The sequence below is a fragment of the Perca fluviatilis genome, chromosome 21, assembly GCF_010015445.1.
Source record: "Perca fluviatilis chromosome 21, GENO_Pfluv_1.0, whole genome shotgun sequence".
Lineage (NCBI taxonomy): Eukaryota > Metazoa > Chordata > Actinopteri > Perciformes > Percidae > Perca > Perca fluviatilis.
The window spans coordinates 7,648,732-7,671,122 of record NC_053132.1 but is presented as its reverse complement, the minus strand read 5'-3'; the positions used below and the strand labels follow the sequence as shown (position 1 = coordinate 7,671,122).

Below are 22,391 nucleotides of genomic sequence, written 5' to 3'. Positions count from 1 at the left end.
TATTTTGTTTCATTTATGTTTTTCTTCTTTTTTTTGCTTTCATGTGTGTTTTCTAATGTATCTGGTTAAAACAATAAGTAAAGGATCGCTGTTTATTTGAAGAAGAAAAGGTTTCAAGTGCGCCTGCGCGGAAACGTCACCGTATTTTTCTAGACGCAGCTGACGATGTAAACAAGAAAAGACAGTCGAGGGCAACAGGGATCAAATAGGCCGGTGTCACCGCAAATGATAGCCATTATATGCTCATAAACGGCTGACATGGGGCTGCCTGTTACGATTAAAGTCAATTTCCGGGGAAATGTGAAGAGATTTTTGGCTCAGGATTTGGACAAACTGGAGTGGGAGTCCGTTGAAGCCTGGGTAAGCTGCTAGCTGAGCGTGTTGGCTAAACGCTGGCGCAGTTTGGTGAAAAGCAAAGGCCCAGACATGGCCTAGACACGTAAACAATAGACCACCTGAAGGACAGTCGATACTGTTGCGACAACATGTAGCTACATAACTGCTAATGTTTTAAGATAGCTTCAATAAATACGCAAGGATTTGTTATAATGCGTTTGTACAGTAGCTAGCTGTACTGTAGAGCTAATTTTCAACGTGCAATTATTGATGTTTCTCAAAACACGGAAGGGAGTTTTCATTTTTATTTAATAACATAATGTTTGCTGTGAATTTGATAATAAACTCTTTGAAATTATATTTCAGATCAAAGCGTCTTTTGGGATCAACCACTTTCAAGTCAAATACTTCGATGAGGATAATGAAGAGGTAAGGGAGTGTATGTAAATGTGTGTGCGTTTTTAGTACATTTACTCTACTTAGTACTGTACTTAAGTACGATTTAGAAGTACTTGTACTTTACTTGAGTTTTTCTATTTTATGCTACTTTATACATCTACATTTTGGAAGCCAATAAAGTACTTTTACTCCACTACATTTATTTGTAGGGATGAACGATATATGAATTATGTTTCAGCCAGATAGGATAACCAGATAATTTAACATTTTTGTATTTTTAAAAGAAGTTCATAACCTTCAGTTTATGCACTAACTTCTTCTACCACCTCTGCTTTTTACATTCATTGCAAAAATAATATAATGATGTGTTGGTTGGGTGTAAGTTCATTGACTCCTTCTGACCTCACTTTTATTTCAGATTTGCATAAACAGTCAAGGTGAGAAAAATACTTTTTTGTTTGTTCATCTTAATTAATGTATGTATTTGAAATAGAACATAAGCAAAAACATGTGAGATAAAGATTTAAATATCTAGATAGATGGATAGGAGCAAAATACTCTGTATATCATATGGGCATAGTGCAATTAATTAGTTACTATGCAACTTACTGTTGATTTGTTTTTATTTCAGATGAATATGAAGAAGCAATCAAGGTACTGGGGCACTGCTGGAATTCTTTTGAATAATGAAGACAGGATTACATTTAACGGCACATAACAGTCAACAAGTTAATTACATTAACACGTCCATGTCATTACAGAAGTGCAGAGAGAGGATGCAGGATATGAGAAACTTTAGTGGACATTGTAGTGGCAGTAGAACTCAGTCAATGAATGAAGATGGAAAAGAAAATACTTTCTACGCACACGAGAAAATATGACCTCATACATCACATAGACAAGATGTACTCTGTGACTATACTTACAAATATGTAGTTGTTCCAGTGTGGCAGCATTCACATAGTTACAGTTGTATAGAATACACAGAGGAAAGCAATAGTATTATCTTACATTGCTTTGTGTCAGTCTCCCTTTGTATGTGTTTAATGCTTGTATTCTCCACACAGAGCGCTGAGAAGCAGGGGAACCAGTTGCACATGAACGTGTACAAGATGAAAGGGCAGGCCTGTGGAGGCCCACTGAAGACGGAGGTGAAGGAGCTGAAAGGAGACCTCCGGCCTGCTCCTCCTTATCCATCAAGGGTCAAAACGGTGGATAAAGGCACACAGGTCACCCCAGAGCGAGACGTTGTAAGGAACCAAATGGATTCTCTTCCTATTCCTCCACTTTCTTCTTCTCGTATGCTCTCACATGTGCAGTGTTTACAGTGTTTTTGGCATTAATGAGCCACCGTAAATCTACATTCTACTTGGCACAAGTGTCAGCAACTGTTTATCGGCTCTTGTGTTGTAATTTCTGATATCATTTGGATGTAGTTGTTGCCTCAAATCAGCTTATCTTTAGCTCAGATACCAGGCTTCCATTGCCATATGCGTTCTGCAATGATTGAAATCTTACGGGATTTGTGGGAGTGAAACCGTCAGTTTGTGTCTAAATATTAAAATCAAGCTCAACTCAAATATGTAAGATCATGGAACTTAGCATATGTGACAACCTGATGTATTTTGATACAGGTCACAGTAAAGGACAACAAGGGGAATAAGCCAGAAGATGACCCCCCTCCCATGTGGTTTAGATCGTACATGGAGAAGGTAAAATAATGATTTTTGATTTTGTTTTTTTGACTGGTTGTGTTTAAGATGCATTATTAATATTGTTGTCTCTGACCAAAAAGTCATGTTTAGCTTCTACTTACATAAATCAAACTCTTGTTTTCATAGTTTAAAGATGAGGTGGTGAAAGAGGTGGTGGAAAGGATGTGCAATGACTTTTCTGGCCAGTGTTGTACCCACAAATCATCTGATGGAGCCCTTGAGGCCAGTGGAGCTAGTGGCGGCCCCATAGGGCCCAGGCCAGGCCCCTCCACCTCAACTGGATCCCTTGGCTACACCCCGAACTGCAGCAGCTGCAACAAACTCACCTCTGAAGGGGCCTACAAGTGCAGGTACGCATGGGAAACATTTTAATATGATAAGAAGTATTGTGAGGGAAATGGGTAACTAAGTGGCTTATGTAAGATACAGAATTAGATTTATCGTGGCACACGTTTTTCCAAATTCTGAAAATGTTTCACCTGATGAATCGATAAGTGACAGCGGTTATGCTTTGAACATGTCACATGCCAGGTAAGTAGCACTTAGTAGGAATTTGTCTTGGTTGAAGGTGCATACATAAAAACAATAATATAAACAAACAATAAATACAGAAACAAATAACACATATATATATATATATATATATATATATACAGTGCCTTGCGAAAGTATTCGGCCCCCTTGAACGTTTCGACCTTTTGCCACATTTCAGGCCTCAAACATAAAGATATAAAACTGTAATTTTTTGTGAAGAATCAACAACAAGTGGGTCCCAATTATGAAGTGGAACGAAATTCATTGGCTATTTCAAACTTTTTTAACAAATAAAAACTAAAAAGTGGGGTGCAAAATTATTCAGCCCCTTTACTTTCAGTGCAGCAAACTCTCCCCAGAAGTTCAGTGAGGATCTCTGAATGATCCAATGTTGACCTAAATGACTAATGATGATAAATAGAATCCAGCTGTGTGTAATCAAGTCTCCGTAATAAATGCACCTGCTCTGTGATAGTCTCAGAGGTCCGTGTAAAAGCCAGAGAGAGCATCATGAAGAACAAGGAACACACCAGGCAGGTCCGAGATACTGTTGTGGAGAAGTTTAAAGCCGGATTTGGATACAAAAAGATTTCCCAAGCTTTAAACATCCCAAGGAGCACTGTGCAAGCGATAATATTGAAATGGAAGGAGTATCAGACCACTACAAATCTACCAAGACCCGGCCATCCCTCTAAACTTTCAGCTCATACAATGAGAAGACTGATCAGAGATGCAGCCAAGAGGCCCATGATCACTCTGGATGAACTGCAGAGATCTACAGCTGAGGTGGGAGACTCTGTCCATAGGACAACAATCAGTCGTATACTGCACAAATCTGGCCTTTATGGAAGAGTGGCAAGAAGAAAGCCATTTCTTAAAGATATCCATAAAAATTTGCGTTTAAAGTTTGCCAAAAGCCACCTGGGAGACACACCAAACATGTGGAAGAAGGTGCTGTGGTCAGATGAAACCAAAATCGAACTTTTTGGCAACAATGCAAAACATTATGTTTGGCGTAAAAGCAACACAGCTCATCACCCTGAACACACCATCCCCACTGTCAAACATGGTGGTGGCAGCATCACGGTTTGGGCCTGCCTTTCTTCAGCAGGGACAGGGAAGATGGTTAAAATTGATGGGAAGATGGATGGAGCCAAATACAGGACCATTCTGGAAGAAAACCTGATGGAGTCTGCAAAAGACCTGAGACTGGGACGGAGATTTGTCTTCCAACAAGACAATGATCCAAAACATAAAGCAAAATCTACAATGGAATGGTTCACAAATAAACATATCCAGGTGTTAGAATGGCCAAGTCAAAGTCCAGACCTGAATCCAATCTAGAATCTGTGGAAAGAACTGAAAACTGCTGTTCACAAACGCTCTCCATCCAACCTCACTGAGCTCGAGCTGTTTTGCAAGGAGGAATGGGCAAAAATGTCAGTCTCTCGATGTGCAAAACTGATAGAGACATACCCCAAGCGACTTACAGCTGTAATCGCAGCAAAAGGTGGCGCTACAAAGTATTAACTTAAAGGGGCTGAATAATTTTGCACGCCCAATATTTCAGTTTTTTATTTGTTTAAAAGGTTTGAAATATCCAATAAATTTCGTTCCACTTCATGATTGTGTCCCACTTGTTGTTGATTCTTCACAAAAAATTACAGTTTTATATCTTTATGTTTGAGGCCTGAAATGTGACAAAAGGTCGAAAAGTTCAAGGGGGCCGAATACTTTCGCAAGGCACTGTATATATATATATATGTGTGTGTGTGTATATATATATATATATGTATATATATATATATATATATATATATATATATATATACATACACAGGCCAAAAGATTGGACATACTTTCTCATTCAATGAGTTTTTTTTTTTTTTATATTTTTTATATTATTAAAAATAAAAAAAAAAAAAAAAAAAAAAAAAAAAAAAAAAAAAAAAAAATAAAAAAAAAAAAAAAAAAAAAATAAAAAAAAAATAAATATTAAATATATTAAAATAAAAAAATTATAATTTTTAATAATAAAAAAAATAAAAAAAAAAAAAAAAAAAAAAAAAAAAAAAAAAAAAAAAAAAAAAAAAAAAAAAAAAAAAAAAAAAAAAAAAAAAAAAAAAAAAAAAAAAAAAAAAAGAAGGAAAAAGAAAAAAAAAAAAAAAAAAAGGGTGAAAAAAAAAAAAAAAAAAAAAAAAAATTGTTTTATTTTTTTTTTTTTTTTTTTTTAATAAAAAATTTATTTTTTTTTTAATTATTTTTTTTGTGTTTTTTGGTGAAAAAAAAAAAAAAAAAAAAAAAAAAAAAAAAAAAGAAACACATTGAATGAGAAAGTGTGTCCAAACTTTTGGCCTGTACTGTGTATATTTTTATATATACACACATACATACATACATACATACATACATACATACATACATACATACAACTAGTTAGCATTAATTGGGTTAGTGCAGAATGTCCAAAAATGTAGAGGGATGTGCAAATGTTTAGGATATATAGACTGTGCAGGGGACAGGATGTAGGATTAAGGTGTCAGTCAGTGGGTGTTCGGGGCCCCACTGAGGGGAAGAAACTGTTTTTGTGGCATGATGTTTTGGTCCTGATGGACCGCAGCCCCCTGCCAGAAGGGGAGGGGCTCAAACAGTCTGTGTCCGGGGTGAAAGTGATCGGCTACAATCTTTCCTGCCCGCCTCGGCGTCCTGGAGGCGTACAGTTCCTGGAGAGAAGGCACTTAAGACCTTTTGTGTCTTTCATGAGTTTGTTCTTTTTTTTTTTTTTGTGAGATACTTTTTTCTCGCGTGTTCCGTGAGGCTTTATGATATTGATGTTTTTGTTGGCTTGTTCCCTGGCAGTGTGTGCCCGTCCTGCATCCTGTGTGAGATGTGCAGACATAGCCATGACCCCAGCCACAACCTCGTGAGAACCAAGACACCTCTCTCCATCCCCGAGCATGGAATGTCGGGAGAGTTGAGGTAAACCCCCAAGAGCGAGGATCAATCTTCCCACTTCTTGAAACAATAAGACATTGTTACTTGCAACAGTGCTAGCCCTTTTTGCTATCACTTCTTCTGCTTTATTGGAGGAAAACATAACTATGAATAGATGCAAAAGCAGGACTGCAAAATGTGTTAGCAGCTAGATTACTGAAAATAATGCATTATGAGTGTGTATGTGTTTTTGTTCTTGGAAAATAAACTCTTGATAGTCAACAAATAGGTGTTCCTGATGACATTTCAAACCAGGTTCCCAAGGCGAGGAGACAGGACAGTGCGCAAGGCCGAGCGACAGCGCCTCAAAGCTGAAAGGAGGCAGCTAAGAGCTGAAGTGAAGGAAATCAAGAAGAAACTGAGACTGGAGAAGAGGGGGCTGCAATGGAGTGGGCCGTCTACCTCAGGCAGAGCCAACCTGACAAACATGGCCTGCGCCTCCACCCAGGTCCCAGCCATACCCCCCCCTGCTGCCTCAGAAACAGCCTCAGGTCCAGCCCCAGCCCAAGGTTCCATCCCTGTCCCGGCCCCTGATCCCCAGGCCTCCAGTCCAGAGTAAGCGCCACCTCGGAAGGGCGTCCGCCAGTGCTGGGTACCTCAAACCCAGCATGGATGCAATAAAGTCTTTTTTTTCCGAGAAAAGAAATCAAAATATGCCATCTTTGTAATCTAGTCTGTATGAGTGTATCGCTGGCTGCTCTGGGGTGGTGGAAAATGTTGGAACTACCTCAATGTGAAAACTGCTGCTGCTGCTTCATAGATTTTCTAAGAAAATTTGCTTTTGAGCTGCAAAAAAAAAATCTGGGGTCCTGCTTTTTTTGTTTCGTAGAGAACAAAAGAGATGGGTATTATAAGAAACCAGGGCTATTTTCAACAATGCTCTGTACACTTGAAACTAGGAGTCCCGGGGTCTCGCACACGTCCTTGGTTCCTACTATGGCTGCCTTGTTTCTGGACGAAAATCTGCCGGACGGCACCTGTCTGGAGCCTGGTACCAAGTTCATCAAATACTGGAAGATGAGGAACTCGGGCACTATCAGCTGGACCTCAGAGACTAAGGTACCCCTCCCACCCGCCGAGAGGGCAGCCCCACTCTCTCTTGTCCCCCCCCCTGCTTCACTTCCACTTTGAGTCCCCACTCAGCTCATTGCCTACTTCTTATCCACTAACACCAGCTAAGATTTCTTACCCAGGCTAATACTACTAATGCCTTTTCTGTCTGAGAGGTTTATTATTTGAATTCAGTTAAATCTGTTTTATGGTTTAAGTTTTTAAGTCTTTGTCATTGTGTGTGTGTGTGTGTGTGTGTGTGTGTGTGTCTCCCTCCCTCACTTGAGCAAATATAATTTTTCTGCTGTGTGACTTTGGCTGCATGCTCTCGTCTTTGTGCTTTTCGCATGTGTATTCCTATTTTGTGTTTTGTGTATGTGTGTACGTGCACCCAGCTAGTGTTCATGTGGGGAAACCTCGGCCTGGCATCAGAGGAGAAGAGGGAGATGCCGGTCCCCTTGCTGCTGCCCGGACAAGTGGGAGTGGTCAGTGTGGCCTTTGTCGCTCCTGTGATGGAGGGGACGTACACCTCCCACTGGCGGCTGGCGCACTGCGGGTGTCAGTTTGGCCCGCGTATCTGGTGCAGCATCGTGGTCGACCCCGGCGACGGCCGCAACACACTCGGGCATCAGAGCAAACGACTGGCAAGTCTGAAATCCAATGACACCCTGTACTGCTGCAGCGAGAACATCCACTGTTGACATGCACACCTAGATTATGGCATTATTTGTGATACCTGATCAGCGATGAAAAGTAACTAAGTAGATTTACTCAAGTACTTTACTTGAGTATATCCATTTTATGTTACTTTATACTTCTACTCTACTACATTTCAAAAGGGAACTAATGTATTTTCTTTCTGCACTACATTTATTTGACAGATAGAATTACTAGTTACTTTGCAGAGTAGGTTTTTGCATTATGAAAAAATAAACTTGGATAACTTTTTAAAATACAGAACAATGTTGAGATTAAACCACAAGTTCCAAACCACTTGGAGTGGGGCTTACAAAAAAAAACTGTGTCTGCTTAGGGCCCTTGTCATGTTTCAGATGAGTTGTCAGCCATTCAGGGATTTTCCCTCTCAGATTGTTTCAACTCTTTAAGGCCCAAAGAGGTAAAATTATCCAATATTTCACAAAAAAGCAAAGATTAGCGACATGAAAACAGATTTTCGTAGCAGAACTTTCTTTCCTCTCCCAAATAATCATGTCATGACCCCTCAGATTTATCTGCTGGACCTTTTAAGGGGCCCAACCCTTAGGTTGGGAACCACTGGACAAAACAACCTGACTGTATCTTAAAGTTAAAATGGTCTCCACCCCAACCCGCTACAACAGTAAAACACTGCTTACACATACAGTACAGGCCAAAAGTTTGGACACACCTTCTCATTCAATGTGTTTCCTTTTTATTTCCATGACTATTTACATTGTAGATTCTCACTGAAGGCATCAAAACTATGAATGAACACATATGGAATTATGTACTTAACAAAAAAGTGTGAAAACATGCCTTATATTTTAGATTCTTCAAAGTAGCCACCCTTTGCTTTTTTGTTAATAAGGGAAGAAAAAAAAAAAGCAAAGGTTGAAAAATATAATTTTCAGTTATTTCACACTTTTTTGTTAAGTACATAATTCCATATGTGTTCATTCATAGTTTTGATACCTTCAGTGAGAATCTACAATGTAAATGGTCATGAAAATAAAGAAACACATTGAATGAGAAGGTGTGTCCAAACTTTTGGCCTGTACTGTATGAACAATCTAATTATGGGACATTATACTGCATAGCCGGTACTTTTAGTTTTGATGATACTTCTATAATTCTTTGTAAGTAAGGCAGGACCTTTACTCGTTGCACTGATACTTTTAATCAACTAAGGCTGCGTTCACATAGACTGCAGCAGTCATCAGGCGGTCCGGCGAAAACGCAAGTATTTCCATTCATTTTGAAGGGGGTAGTGCGTTTAGGCTGCGGCGGTGGGAGCTGCAGGAGGGAGCTGAAAGCACAGCGGCCTACAGCAAAGAAGTTGAGACACACGTAACACAACCCGACGTCACCCTGCAGTGGCCAGTCATGGAACCGCCGATCAGACTTCGTCAGTCTGTTTTGAGGCGGTGTGGGAGTCCCGTACAGTAAACATCACTGCCACCAGAACGTTTTAAAACACTATGGGGGTAAAAAAAAAAAACGAAACACGAGCACTTAACTGCCCAGGAGTTTGTGTAACCGTTTACTTTTCCTGCAACAACAAAGCACAGTTGCTCCGTCTTTCTTTCTTTCTTTCTCTGGGAAATGAAGCTGCCTTCAAATGCAGTCGGGAACGTCGAGATCTATAAACGATCTGACCGGAAACCAATAATTGTGAAATGTGAAGTAAAAATTAAAGAACACAACAGGACGTCACACAAATGGGCCATTTAAGTGACCCTCCCACCGTTGCAGAACCCTGGGGGCGACTCGCTGGACCGCCTGATTTAGTCTGAATGGATCGGAGCACTTCTTCCACCACAAATGCCTTTTCCAGATTTCTTTTTTTTTAAAGTAATTTAGATCTAAATTGGGTCAAATTCAAAGTAGGGTTGGGCACTATATTAATATTATATCGATAACGTGATATGAGACTGGATATCTTCTCCGATTTTGGATATCGTAATATATCGTGAAATGACACAAGTGTTATCTGTCCCTGGTTTTAAAGGCTACATCTTTAAAACCAGGACAAATAACACTCCAAAATCGGAGACGATATCCAGTCTTATTTCACAATTTCGATATATTGCCCAGCCCTAGTAAGACATAAATGCCGGCACAAATACAAATGATCTGTGATATGTGATGGGTGGAAGTGTTCCACACATATAGTAATTTGTATTTGTGTAACTACAGTAAAAGTGATTACATTTTACCAGACTGTTCTAGCTTTTCTATTATTTGCCTTTACCCACCTAGTTATGATATACACATTAATGATGATTATTTATCAAAAATCTCATTGTGTAAATATTCTTTTGTAAGCACAAATTGTCAACCCTACATTATCTCCGCAATATCGATATTGAGGTATTTGGTCAAAAATATCGTGATATTCGATTTTTTTTTTTTCATATCGCCCAGCTCCAATTCAATGTTCAACATGAATATGGCAGTATAAAAAATGCATTGCAGTCTGTGTGGTTCCTGGGTAATAAAGGAAACCGTTCATGTAAACAGGTGTGATTTTAGGATTTGAAAAAACCGGATCACCCATAATAATACTGGAATCCTTAAATCCATAGGGACGCTGTACTTGTGTCTTACTCTTAAAAAGATTTTCCGGTGGAACGCGTCTTTGCATGCACCCTGTAGTCCCTGTTACTCATGATGCCATTCTTGTGTGCTCCAGAAGGAGGAGGTGAGGCCAGTGGAGAAGGAGGAGGTTAGGGCCAGGGACAGCGACCCTGGCTTGTTTGTAGACCTGAACCACGAGGACTACTACTTCCCCTCAGTTGACCTCCTCACTGCACAGGTGCACACTCCGAAAAGATCTGACATTCAGCTAGCCGAAACGTGTAGTTTCAGTCAATACTCCTGCTTAGTTTTTGATGACACACACTGCTGTGTTCTGTGACAGCACAAACATACTGTAGATTGATCAGCTGAACATCCTTCATACTCCCTGCATGTCTTCTGTTTTTTTTTTTTCTTTTTTTTCTTTTCAGGATCTACTGTCATTTGAGTTGCTGGATATAAATATTGTGCAAGAGTTGGAGAAGGTTCCTAACAACACTCCTGTGGGTAAGTAATATATGACGCTTTTAAACACTGGAGAAAGTGATTTAACAGAAATAGTTTCTTATGCAATGTCCAAAATTGCCTTGGCTTTTGTAGGAAACTTGATGGCTTGACTACATTTCTCTAGTTTCCAAGTCTTAAGTGGTTAAACTGTGTTGTGTTTCTCCTACCTAATTTGTAGATTTGACTCCCTGCATATCTCCTCTGCCCCATGATGCACCAGTGTTGGAGAAGGCCATCATTTCCCAGATGAAAGAAGACGCAGAAGTCACAGGGGTCCGAAAACTTTTTGGTAAGACCGGTTGTGTGCTAAAAAAAAACCCCTCCAGAGTACAGTGTGTGCTTAGTATGAATGTGATGTTGGCTGTTCCTTGAAGAAGATGCAACTCAAGTGAGAGAAAAAAAAATCAGCTGAGGCAAAAATATTGCGTATCATTTAAGCAGATTTATGTAAAGGTAACTCTCACTGGAGATGTTTTTTTTTTTAACTGTTGAGCTAAATTTGAACTGGGAATGCCAACAGATTTGTATTTTGAGGCTAGCGGCTCGAGCCTAGCCTAGACACTAGCTTAATAAACACGTGATTGTTCTGTAAAGTACAAAGTAGAGACGATTAAAATCTGTGAGTCGGGCAGGCAAGACGCTCCCCTTCTGAGACGCTCCCGGTGTGGTATGTCGGAGAATGGAACAAAACCGGAACCAGGGGAGAATCAGAGTAACCTATTACACTTCCTGGGTAACTTGCCCGACACTGTCAGTGGGTTATTCTTTTAATATGTGCCTAGGAGCGAAACTGAGGCAGCAGACGGAGCTGCTGGACCCTGTGACCCGGGAGGAGGACAGGGAGGAGGAGATCAGCGGAGCCCAGTTCCTCTGCGAGACGGTCATCCGCTCCCTCGCCTTAGAGGAGGCCCCTGATCACAGACCCCTGCGCAGAGCCCAGCACAGCAGCCACAAACCACAGGGTGAGGAGCCACTGTGCCTCCCACAATCGCACTTCTTACTAGTTAGAGCTGCGTACACGAGTCGACTAATCGATTTGTCTGTCGACGGAAAAATAATCGCCAACTATTTTGATAATCAATTAATTAAAAATGGAAGAAAATGCTGTTTTCAGCCTCTCAAACATGACGCTTTTCTCTGTTTTCTATCATATTAAAGTGAATCTCTTTGGGTTTTGGACACAACAAGACATTTAAAGTTCTTGCACTTTGAGAATCAAGGATGGACATTTTTTTACTGTTTTGAGACATGTTATGGACCAACTGATTTTAATTGGTTAGTCGAGATAATAATCTGCAGGATAATGAAAATAATTAGTCGCAGCCCTACTGTTGTTATATACTGTGACCACAATCTAACAAACCTATGTTAAGAAATACAGTATATTTTTATGTTTTTAAAAGTTGCTGTATAATGAGGTGCTCTGATTCCATTTGGTTTCAGTTGTTTCCCGGGGCACCAGCTTTTGCTTCGAGAGAGCTGTAGAGGCTGAGAAGATGGAGACGGTGCAAGAGGGAAATGAGGAGATCTGCGCCGTTAGACTTGAGAGTTCAGCTCTGCCTCTCAACACCGGCCTCAACCAGATCAGCCAGGAAGAGGAGACAAGGCCAGGTCAGAGGATGACTCCCACGATTAGATCTGTTTCCAATTCAGCTTCTGATTTCTTTTCAGATTTTTCTAAATTTTCGCCTCACTTATTTTTTTCAGTTTAATACATTGACACGTATTTAAAGTGGCTATATGTAACTTTCAGTTTGTGTTGATTCTAGCGGCCCCTTTGGACAAAAGCCGTAGTGTTTTTTTTTACCACACCTGCTGTCGCAAAGGTCTTTTCTTTACGGTGCTTTATTGCCCACTGTAGATTACTGAGTTAGTGTTACAGGGAGATCATATAGTCACAATGAATATTTTGCTTGGAAAGAAAATTGTTCATTTTCAATAAGAGAATACGTTACAGATACATCGTTGCATTTCAAGTGTTGCATACTATAACTTAGCCTACTTTGGACGTATCGTGAGCTAAACCGGGTATCACTGTCACTGTGTCACGAGCCAAAGCAATAAGAGATTGTTGAAGCAACCAACGTAGTAATAACTTAGATTAATATAGCGCATTTCATTAAATCCCAAGGATGCTTTACACAGGTACAGGTGGACGAGGGAATAGAAAATAGTAGGGCAACACAAACACGGACTAAATGGAATAAAACGTCCGCGCTCAATGGAAGGGGGACGCAATTTAATGTCAGCTAATGATGTACAAAGACAGCGCCTGGATTTAAGTTATTTTATGAATGAAATAGAAATATGACATACCTGAGGGCAAATTCGGGGACGTTTTTGAATCATTTAAAATTCCGTAATTGTCTCCATCTGTTGAAAGCTCGACCGAGTGTGACTTGGTTTTGCACGTTGTCTTTCACTTTCCCTTTTAGCTTTTAGTTGTTCTTCGTTTAATTTAATTTCTTTCCTGTGATGGCCCTGCCCCAGTATCAGCCATAACTACAGCACATAACTTCTAAAATAAAATAAAAATACAACTTGGCCTACATAAAGACATCCCCTGCTACCTTTTTCCTGGATGGACACACTAACACAGGCTTTTCCGGTGTTCAGACAAAATCTGTGACCCTTCAGAATGTGTGCTCTGTAGCGCCGTCTACCTGCCGTCAATGCTTTTGTGACTTTGCGGGGAAATTCAGACCCGGCCAGAGGCATCAATAAAAACTAAATAAAACTAGCGTTCTTTCCACTGTTAGTCTCGTTTGCTGTTACAGGTCATTTATGATCATCAGATGGAACACTACACAGTTTCAGAAACCTTTTAAAAGTTACATTTAGTCACTTTAAATAAAAACAAAAAACAGGAGGACGACTTGATTTAACTTATCATAAAACTAGGACTGGATACCGAATTTTAGGCACCGACCGAATCGCCTCTAAAGTATCGAGTATCGAAAAATGCCTCATCATTCATTATCCAATTTCAATACCTAAGGAGTAAATCTCATCAGCGTCAGTGAGCCAATGAGCATGCATAATAATGTTTTTGATTGGCTGTCTAACGTTACAAGTCGTAGAGACACGCAGGAAAAACTTAACGTTACGCACAGAGACAGAGCTCACGTAGTAGGAGCTAAAAAATAAATAAAAAGATTTGAACCAAATGTGTAATGTTGTTTTATAAAATTGGTATCGAACCGGTATCGAAGTCAAGGTACCGGTATTGGGAATTTTTTTTACGATACCCATCCCTACTTAAAACTATTGTGTTTTCAGTTCCATGTCATAACTGTTGTGGTAATTATACATTTAGCCTCAACTGCAATTTTTAGATGCTCATTTGTGTGTGTGTTTTTTTTTTTTTTTTTTAAGTTCTGCTGGAACCGGCGAATGAAAACCTACATATCAGCTCACATCAAGATAACGAGGATGAAGAGGTCATGGTCCTGGATGACCTGGAGAACATGAGGGACAGTCAAGACGAGAGGGAGGAGGGCGGAACCAAAGGAGAAGATTGGGAGGAGGTGAGGTTTTTAACCTTTTTGTGCTGACACTTATGTTTTATAGGACAAAGCGGCTCATAAATGATGAGTCTCAAAGGGACGATGCCAGAGAAGACAAAACCTTAACAGTAAATGCACATTCTGGAATAATGAGGTTAGGTTAGACCGGGTAAACCCAGCCCCATCTGCCTGCGATTTGATTCCGCCCTGCAGCTCAGGCTGGAAACCTGTACGTTTATCTATCCTGCTTCCGTTACAAATCTGCGGGGAACAATCACAAACTGGCTTATCCACCTGGCGCGCTATTGGCGGGTTTAACACGATGACGATAGAGAAGCGACAGCAAGCAGCTTCTTGTTTACATTCAACAAGGCGGCCACCGAAGCACAGCAACCCGTTGATGCCACTGTCGCTGCGAGTTTTCTCTGGAAACGGAACAGAAACTGCCCTGGAACAATTCCTAAAAGAGAAGGATGTGTTTGCCTTACTACCGACCTGCTATGGTAAAAGCCTAATTTACCAGCTAGCCCTGCTGGTGGCCAAAAGAATGGAGTTCAGCTGTACGTCACCCGGATTATTGGTCTGATTGGTTGAAGGACTATCCAATTGTGTACAGAGTCATTTGAACTATGCCCGTTGACCACGCCTCTTGTGCCGTAGAAAATACAGAGCAGACTCTCCAGACTAATGTCCAATCTTAAAAGATTGAGCTTGGTCTGGTGATAGCCTGACCAGGGCTGGGTACCAAATTCAATACAATAGGCACCGACTGAATTGCCTCTGTAGTATCTATAGTAATACCCAATTATAATCCCTAAGGAGTAAATGTCATCGGCATCAGTCTGCCAATAAGATCTAATAATGTCTGTGATTGGCTGTCTAACGTTACAGGTCGTAGAGACACACGCAGGAAAAACTACATTACACAGAGACGGGGCTGACGTAGTAGGAGGTGAAAAAAAAAATAAAGATTTGTACCGTATTGTGTAATATTGTAATTTATTTTTGTTTTATAAAATCGGTATCGGGGAAAAAAAAGTATCATTTAGGAGCCGGTATTGAAGTCACGGTATTGGGATCGGTATCAAAAATGATTGAACGATACCCAGCCCTAGTTAGAAGTTGTTGGTGTAGTCGTTCTCATGGATCAAAGTCCATACATGTCTCCATCTTGTCCTCCTGTGTCTCAGGTCAGCAGCCAGACCTCCTCAGTCTCCTCCTGTGACGATTACATCATTGTCCTCCCGGACTGCTTCGACACCAGCCGGCCTCTGGGCGAGTCCATGTACAGCTCCGCCATGTCGCAGCCCGACGCTGCTGCTGCTGCTGACGATGATGATGTGACCTCAGCCGAGCCAGACACACAGCAGGAGGGGGAGGAAGAGGAAGAGGAGGAGGAAGAGGAAGACTCCAACTCTGAGCCAGGCGAGGTGGCACCGCTGAGAGAGAGGCAGGACGAGGCGGAGGTAGTCGATGCGGAGGATTCGTCCGTGAACACGTGGCCTCCGGCGGCCCCCCCCGCCCACAGCAGCGTGAACCAGATGCTGTGCGCCTCCCAAACCCTGGACGCTGTGACGCTGACCCCTGAAGTGGTGCCACCACCAGTGCTGCCTGACCCCCTGCTGCCTCCACCGACGCTCTACTCCCCCAGGTTAGATCAGTCAAATGGTCCCTGTGCAGTTCAGAAACCTACAGGAGGCATTAAAACAAACCATTTCAAATATCTCAACAGCGATATTGTGGATACGTTTTTAAGGGCTGTCAAAATGAACGCGTTAATAACGAGTTCACGCAAATTCCTTCCAACGCCACTCATTTTTCTGACGCGCGATTGACGCACGTGTGTTCTGTGATTAGGGCCTAGGGCTGCGCCGTCGTTTGTGGAATCAGGAAGCGATGCAGCAGGAACGTTGTGCTCCTTGAGCAGAAATGGATAAAGAAAAGGGTCTTTTGAATGGCATGTTGCATTTTTAAAGCCCCTTCCAGAAGTAATTTGCACGTACTGTCGATGTGAATTTAGTTACCACCAGAGTAGTCGAGTCTGAAATACCACCGGAGCGTTAAAAGCTTGAAAAACATCCCTTTTTAAAGTACATTTAGAACAGATACTAAAATGCACCATTCATTTGCAATTAATCGCGCGTTAACTATGGACAATCACGCGATTAATCATGGTTTTTTTTCATATTTTAATCGATTGACAGCCCTAAAATTTGTATATATATTTTGTGTATTTAAACTGTATTTCTCATAGATTTTATGTTCTCGTGCTTAGAAATGGGTCCCATTTCCTGCTAAACTTGTCTGGTATCAATGCACATAGTGAAGTGGGCCAAAAAGTGGAGTGAGCATCGGGAAGTCAAAGCCCAGTATAAGAATAACAGTTGATGTTTTGCAAGAGAATATCAGGGTCTTCTTGCAGTGAGAAAAACTTGGAATTTGTTATTTTTTGAGAACAAAATGTAGGAAAAAGAAAATATTATCCAAAATATCATGCAATTTCCAACTGTTGATTGTACCCATTAAATATTCACATTTATAATTTAAAATACAAGGGTACCTAGAAATGATCCCAGTCCAATTTGTATCTCCCTGCTACAGCTTGTATATGGTTTACTTCCTACTACTATTATTTCCTGTATGTTTCAGGTCTGAGGCACTGTACCTGGCTGAGGACCCCAGTCCTCCAGCCTGTGGCCCATATGAGCCACACCAACCAAGGGTCCACCTAAATGGTGAGTTTTACTGTTTGAATGACTGGACATAAGCACATGACAGTATCATAGTACATACTGGCACTCATGGCACATAAGATGTTTACCATTCATGCATCTGTTCACTCAGAACACACTCACACACACACACACACAAACGCACCAGTATCAATATATAACAGCTTGTTTTTTTAGTACTTTGAATGTTCAACTTCAGTGTTGCCTCACAGAAAGGAAACACATTTTGCCCTTTGTTGAGATACAGGAAGTGAGATTGCACTCAAGCTTTTAGGATCAGTTGCTTCAGCAGAATGCTCCGTCCCTCCCCTAATTGTGTGTGTGTGTGTGTGTGTGTGTGTGTGTGTGTGTGTGTGTGTGTGTGTGTGTGTGTGTGTGTGTGTGTGTGTGTGTGTGTGTGTGTGTGTGTGTGTGTGTGTGTGTGTGTGTGTGTGTGTGTGTGTGTGTGTGTGTGTGTGTGTGTGTGTGTGTGTGTGTGTTCTGCAGTATCATCTGGTTTGTCAAGATCAGCCGGCTCAGCATCCAGTGCCTTTGAGACATATAACCCCAGACCCAGCAACGCTTTGCAGCCAAGGTGCAATTCAGTGTAAAACTTGTTGTTTCCGTTTTTATGAAGGAAACTCTTGCTTTAGTTACTCTTTTGTGTTGACTGCGTTTATCTGTCTTCATCATCTTCTTATATAACAGCCTGATCTACTCTAACTTCTAACAAAGACTCTGTATTATCACATAAAGCAATGTGATCCACCTCTTAACTTAGGTTTCTAACCTGTGTGCTTTTTGTTCAAAACAAGTCCAACTGGAACACATTGTTCTCTGTGATGTAACCCAGCATAACCACATCCCTGTCTTTATACAAGGGGCCAAGGAGGCATCACAGAGGGGCTTGTCAAGGGCGCCCTTTCTGTGGCAGCGTCCGCTTATAAAGCTCTCTTCACTGGACCAAACTGCTCAATACAGGTACATCGCACAGAAACCCTGTCTAAACATCATGCATAGCAACAAATATGTTACAGTTATAGTGACAAGATTACATTCCTATAAGTGGGTAAGATTTAGAGCTGCAAGGATTATTCGATTAATCGATTAGTTGTCAACTATTAAATTACTTTAATTTTAAAGTTTTTTAATAACTGAATCGGTTTGAGTCATTCATTCATGAAAAAAAAAAAAAAAAAGTTCTCAAACTTCCACATTAGCCTCTTTCCGACCGAGTAGTTACAGGAACGTAGTTATAGGAACAGTCTACTTCTAAACAGTTCTACTAACTACTCTCCCTCAAAACCGTTTTTTTTCTATTTGCATTCACACTGGCTAAGTGTCCATCAGAACTGACCTTTTGTTGTTATAACACAGCCATCTAACCACCACTATGCGGAAAAGAGAAAAGACCCTGCCCTGAAGTAGGAGCTGAAAGAGTTACAGGAACTGTGGCCAGAGGAACTTTAATAATCCCCAAATTGGTCCAGTCGGAATACGAGAAATAAAGGGTTCTAGGAACGTTATGTTCTAGGAACTGCAAAAATCCCTCCGGTCGGAAAGCGGCTATTGTGTCGTTTCTTCTTCTTTCCTCTTACTACCCTCTCTAACTTTTACTAGAACGAGAAAACGCCCGAGGCACAACGAGCGGAATCTAATACTCGTGCTGCTGTACACTGTAAAAAGTTAAGCTAGCGCAGAGTTAGCAGTGGCTAACGCCAAGTGACTCAACTTGACAAACGATGTAGTAAACTTACGATGGGCCTCAATGGAGAAAATATCCCACCAATGTAACCGAGGGTGTATTATATTGCCTAGACTCAGCTTTGACTATCAAATAAAGAAACCCAGGCTTGCAATGCCGGAACCAAGACGGCACTGCACGTCTCACTTTATTTCAATTCAATTTCAATTCAGTTTTATTTATAGTATCAAATCATAACAAGAGTTATCTCGAAACACTTAACAGATAGAGTAGGTCCAGACCGCACTCTATAATTTCCAAAGCCCCAACAATTACAGTAATTCCCTAAAGAGCAAACATTAGCAATGGCTATCGCGACAGTGGCAAGGAAAAACTCCCTTTTAGGAAGAAACCTCGGCAGACCCAGACTCTTGGTAGGCGGTGTCTGACGGGGCCGTTTGGGGGTGTGATGAACAGTGGCGATAATAGTCATAATAAGGATAATGGAACAGTGACTTCAAAGGTAGTCATTGTAGTTCATGTCATAGCAGGGCACATTGTGTCATACTGAATAGTGCAGTCTCCAATACCGGATCCTGTGCTAAGCTCTGCACGGAGCCACTGTAAAATAGTTGTGAGAGAAAAAACTGAGATTGGACAGATAGTCTAGCTAGCTGTCTGGATTTACCCTGCAGAGATCTGAGGAGCAGTTAACCATAGTCCTCAGAAATCCACCGCCGTTTAAAAAATTACAACACAAAGGAAGTGGAAGGAAACGGACACACATGCATTCGGCGGAATTTCCTGCAGCACCGGAGGAATCCCGGAAGTGGAACGTCAAGGATATAGACCACTTTATTAAAACCCCAACGCAGTCAGCGGCCAGTCAATACAACACTTTATCCACTTCCGTTTTACCCGTCACAATAAAAGCTCTTATGGTTTACTGTAACTTCCTCTTAACCTTCAACTGAGACGTAACACAATAAAATACCTTCCAATAGTAAACTGAATAGCTTTGAGTTGTGGACAAAACAAGACATTCCAAATTTAAAGCAACACCAAAGATTCTTTTCTACCTTTTTAAAATAATGTTTCCAAAATGGTTTCAGTGGTTCACCAACTCGTAACAGGGTGAACGGCACTTCTGCATTCGCTTTGCGGCCTTCTATCGGTTATAACCGCGCTATGCAGGTTTGCCAGATCATGTGTTGGTCAGAGGGAGCTGGGAGTTGTAGTTCAGAAAAGGACAAAAGTGTATTTCAGCTCTTCATCTTTTAGTGTTTGTATGGCTGTTGTAGCTGCTTCCTGGGCGCTGAAAAATGATCGTCTTTTGACAGGGCTTGGCTAGATTCTTGAAATATTAATATTGTTGAATGTCATAAAAAGATAGAAAATGTTCTGAGGAGCCACTGCAGCTACAGTAGGTGGTGGAGATTGTGGGCGTTGAGGGTCAGCAGTGCAAGTAGTGAGAACAACCAATCTGTAGTTGGAATGAGAACGGTAATGGACCATTCCGCTTCCAACCTGTAGGGGGACCGAAGAGGAAAAGCGCTTCGGCGTTGCTTTAAAAAATGGAAAAGACAATCGACATTTTTCACCATTTTCTAACATTTTATAGACCAAACAAACGACCGTGAGAATAATCGTTAGTCTCATCCTCTGTTGCTCCCCCCCCTCCAGCGAGGCATCGACCCAGCCACCAGGCAGGACCCCTCCCTGATGGCGATGCTGCTGGAGATGGGCTTCAGAGACCAGCGTCTGAACCAGCGGCTGCTGAGGAAACACGGCTACAGCCTTCTGCACACCGTCAACGAGCTGGTGCAGATAGCCGAAGACGGCCAGAACAAAGCTGTCAACACTAAGCACTGAGAGAAGGGGAATCTGTGGAGTTAAAAAAAAAAAAAAAAAAATGCTACTAATGAGAATTGATTTGACTTTTAAACATACCGTAATGTAAAGAGAATATTTAGATTACGACCTGCATATGTATATCACCCTTTCCAGTGTCTCTAGATTTTGTTTGAATTATGTAAAAAGGAGAAAACCTGTTCATGATTTGTGCAACTGATTGATGTTCCAAAGGGTGGCTCGTTTATTTGAACCAAGAGTAACGATAATAAGACAATAATGGAAAATGAAAGAGGAGCATTTATTTCTCGAACTCAAGCGAAAGGAATGAATGGCTTCTCCTGCCTTTTGCCTTCTTTTAGCATCAACATCTTAACAAATTCAACCATATACACACTTGTGAGTTTTTTATGAATAGTGGTTAACCTTTGCCATGCCTTGTTTACCTGGGGCCATAGAGCCTCATGTGTTGGTCAAAGGGAGCTGGGAGTTGTAGTTTTAGAAAAGGACAAAAGTGTATTTCAGCTCTTCATCTTTTAGTGTTTGTATGGCCGTTGTAGCTCAGCTGTATTGTTGTTGTTGTTAGATTATTAATTTTATTTTTTGGGTCAGCAGTGCAAGTAGTGAGAACAACCAATCTTTAACCCTTTTTTTTTTTTTTCTCGATTATCGTAGTGAAATCTGCCTAAACAATGCAATCTTTTTTCTGTATCAGAGTACTGTTATTTTAGACGTTGACATGTGGAATGTATACAAACACTGTCCGAACGGATCACTGTTCAGACTCTGATGTTTTCTACTGCTTTTTAGGAGACACCTGCATGACAGGTAGACGCTTTAGAGATGAGCCGTGGTCTCGTGGTCTTAGCACAGTCACAGTAGAAAATGTCCGCTTTGCATCATGGTTTAACGACCCCCGCCCGCATCTTTGCGTGTCCTCCTCATTCTGCTGTCTTTTAGCTCTAATCCAAACTGAGATGTCTCTAACAACACATTCCTCACTCTCCTAGTGGAACCAAGTATATTTTATTTCATTACATTTCCTTCATGAAACATGATTATTACTTTTCTGAAATTTACATGTGGTGATTTGACATTTGTGGTGTGTGTGCAGATTTAAGTTAATGTTTACTTTGTGTGTGTGTGTGTGTGTGTGTGTGTGTGTGTGTGTGTGTGTGTGTGTGTGTGTGTGTGTGTGTGTGTGTGTGTGTGTGTGTGTGTGTGTGTGTGTGTGTGTGTGAGCGCGAGAGAGCGAGAGAGCGAGAGAGTGTGGTTGAGGATTATTTTTTGACCACATTTCCTTCCGTTGATTGTCTGTTTTCATGCTCGAGAGAGAATAATTCTTAATATATCTATGCTTGTCAAATTGTTCCTCAGTCACAGAGTGTATACATTAAATCCCCTCTACTGTCAATCCGCCAATAAACTATTTGCACATCTCTCTTGTCTCTTCTGTTAATGAAAAATGTCTAAATGTAGGTCGTGCCACACTCCACGCTCTGTATGTCTTTACAGTTTGTACTAAACTGGATTGTGTCACAAGTACAGAGGTTATATACATTAGAGTACTGATTATACAGCACTATTGACAGAGTGAGGTTGGGTTTAACATCTTTTAAAAGCTGTTGTGTATGTCAAAGCTGCAATACTGAGCAGGTACCTGCCCCAGGGACCCAGATCCTTTACTTGTAAAGTAAATGTACAAATACCACAGTCTACAAATACTTAATTAAATTCAAAACGTTACTTTTTTATTTGTATACTTTGTGTCAATACATATCGTTAACTCAGTTCGTATTTTAAACATCTTGACATTGTATCTTTCACC

General features: G+C 40.9%; 1 protein-coding gene across 4 annotated transcripts; it reads left to right on the top strand.

Annotated features, from left to right (window-relative positions):
• The first annotated feature begins 140 nt into the window (after nt 1-140).
• On the top strand, nt 141-20,631 carry nbr1a (NBR1 autophagy cargo receptor a). 4 transcript variants are annotated; one of them, XM_039787639.1, is made up of 22 exons: nt 141-360; nt 703-765; nt 1,154-1,172; nt 1,367-1,389; nt 1,803-1,985; nt 2,370-2,447; nt 2,577-2,800; nt 5,844-5,963; nt 6,234-6,533; nt 6,878-7,037; nt 7,424-7,672; nt 10,420-10,542; nt 10,736-10,811; nt 10,990-11,100; nt 11,594-11,773; nt 12,255-12,422; nt 14,187-14,338; nt 15,508-15,968; nt 16,967-17,052; nt 17,536-17,623; nt 17,910-18,009; nt 20,396-20,631. In XM_039787639.1, the coding sequence occupies exons 1-22, from the start codon at nt 259-261 to the stop codon at nt 20,582-20,584; spliced, it is 3,255 nt and encodes a 1,084-aa protein (XP_039643573.1). In that variant the 5' UTR covers nt 141-258; the 3' UTR covers nt 20,585-20,631. The 4 variants fall into 4 exon arrangements, with proteins under 4 accessions (XP_039643573.1, XP_039643574.1, XP_039643576.1 ...); XM_039787640.1 differs by having other exon boundaries at nt 17,918-18,009; nt 20,396-20,531; XM_039787642.1 differs by lacking the exon at nt 6,234-6,533.
• The last annotated feature ends 1,760 nt before the right edge of the window (nt 20,632-22,391 follow it).

Coding starts and splice junctions, on each gene's coding strand:
- nbr1a (XM_039787639.1), top strand. CDS start 259: ATGGGGCTGCCTGTTACGATTAAAGTCAATTTCCGGGGAAATGTGAAG. Junction 10,812..10,989: donor TCCTAACAACACTCCTGTGG/GTAAGTAATATA, acceptor CCTAATTTGTAG/ATTTGACTCCCTGCATATCT. Junction 14,339..15,507: donor AAGGAGAAGATTGGGAGGAG/GTGAGGTTTTTA, acceptor CCTGTGTCTCAG/GTCAGCAGCCAGACCTCCTC.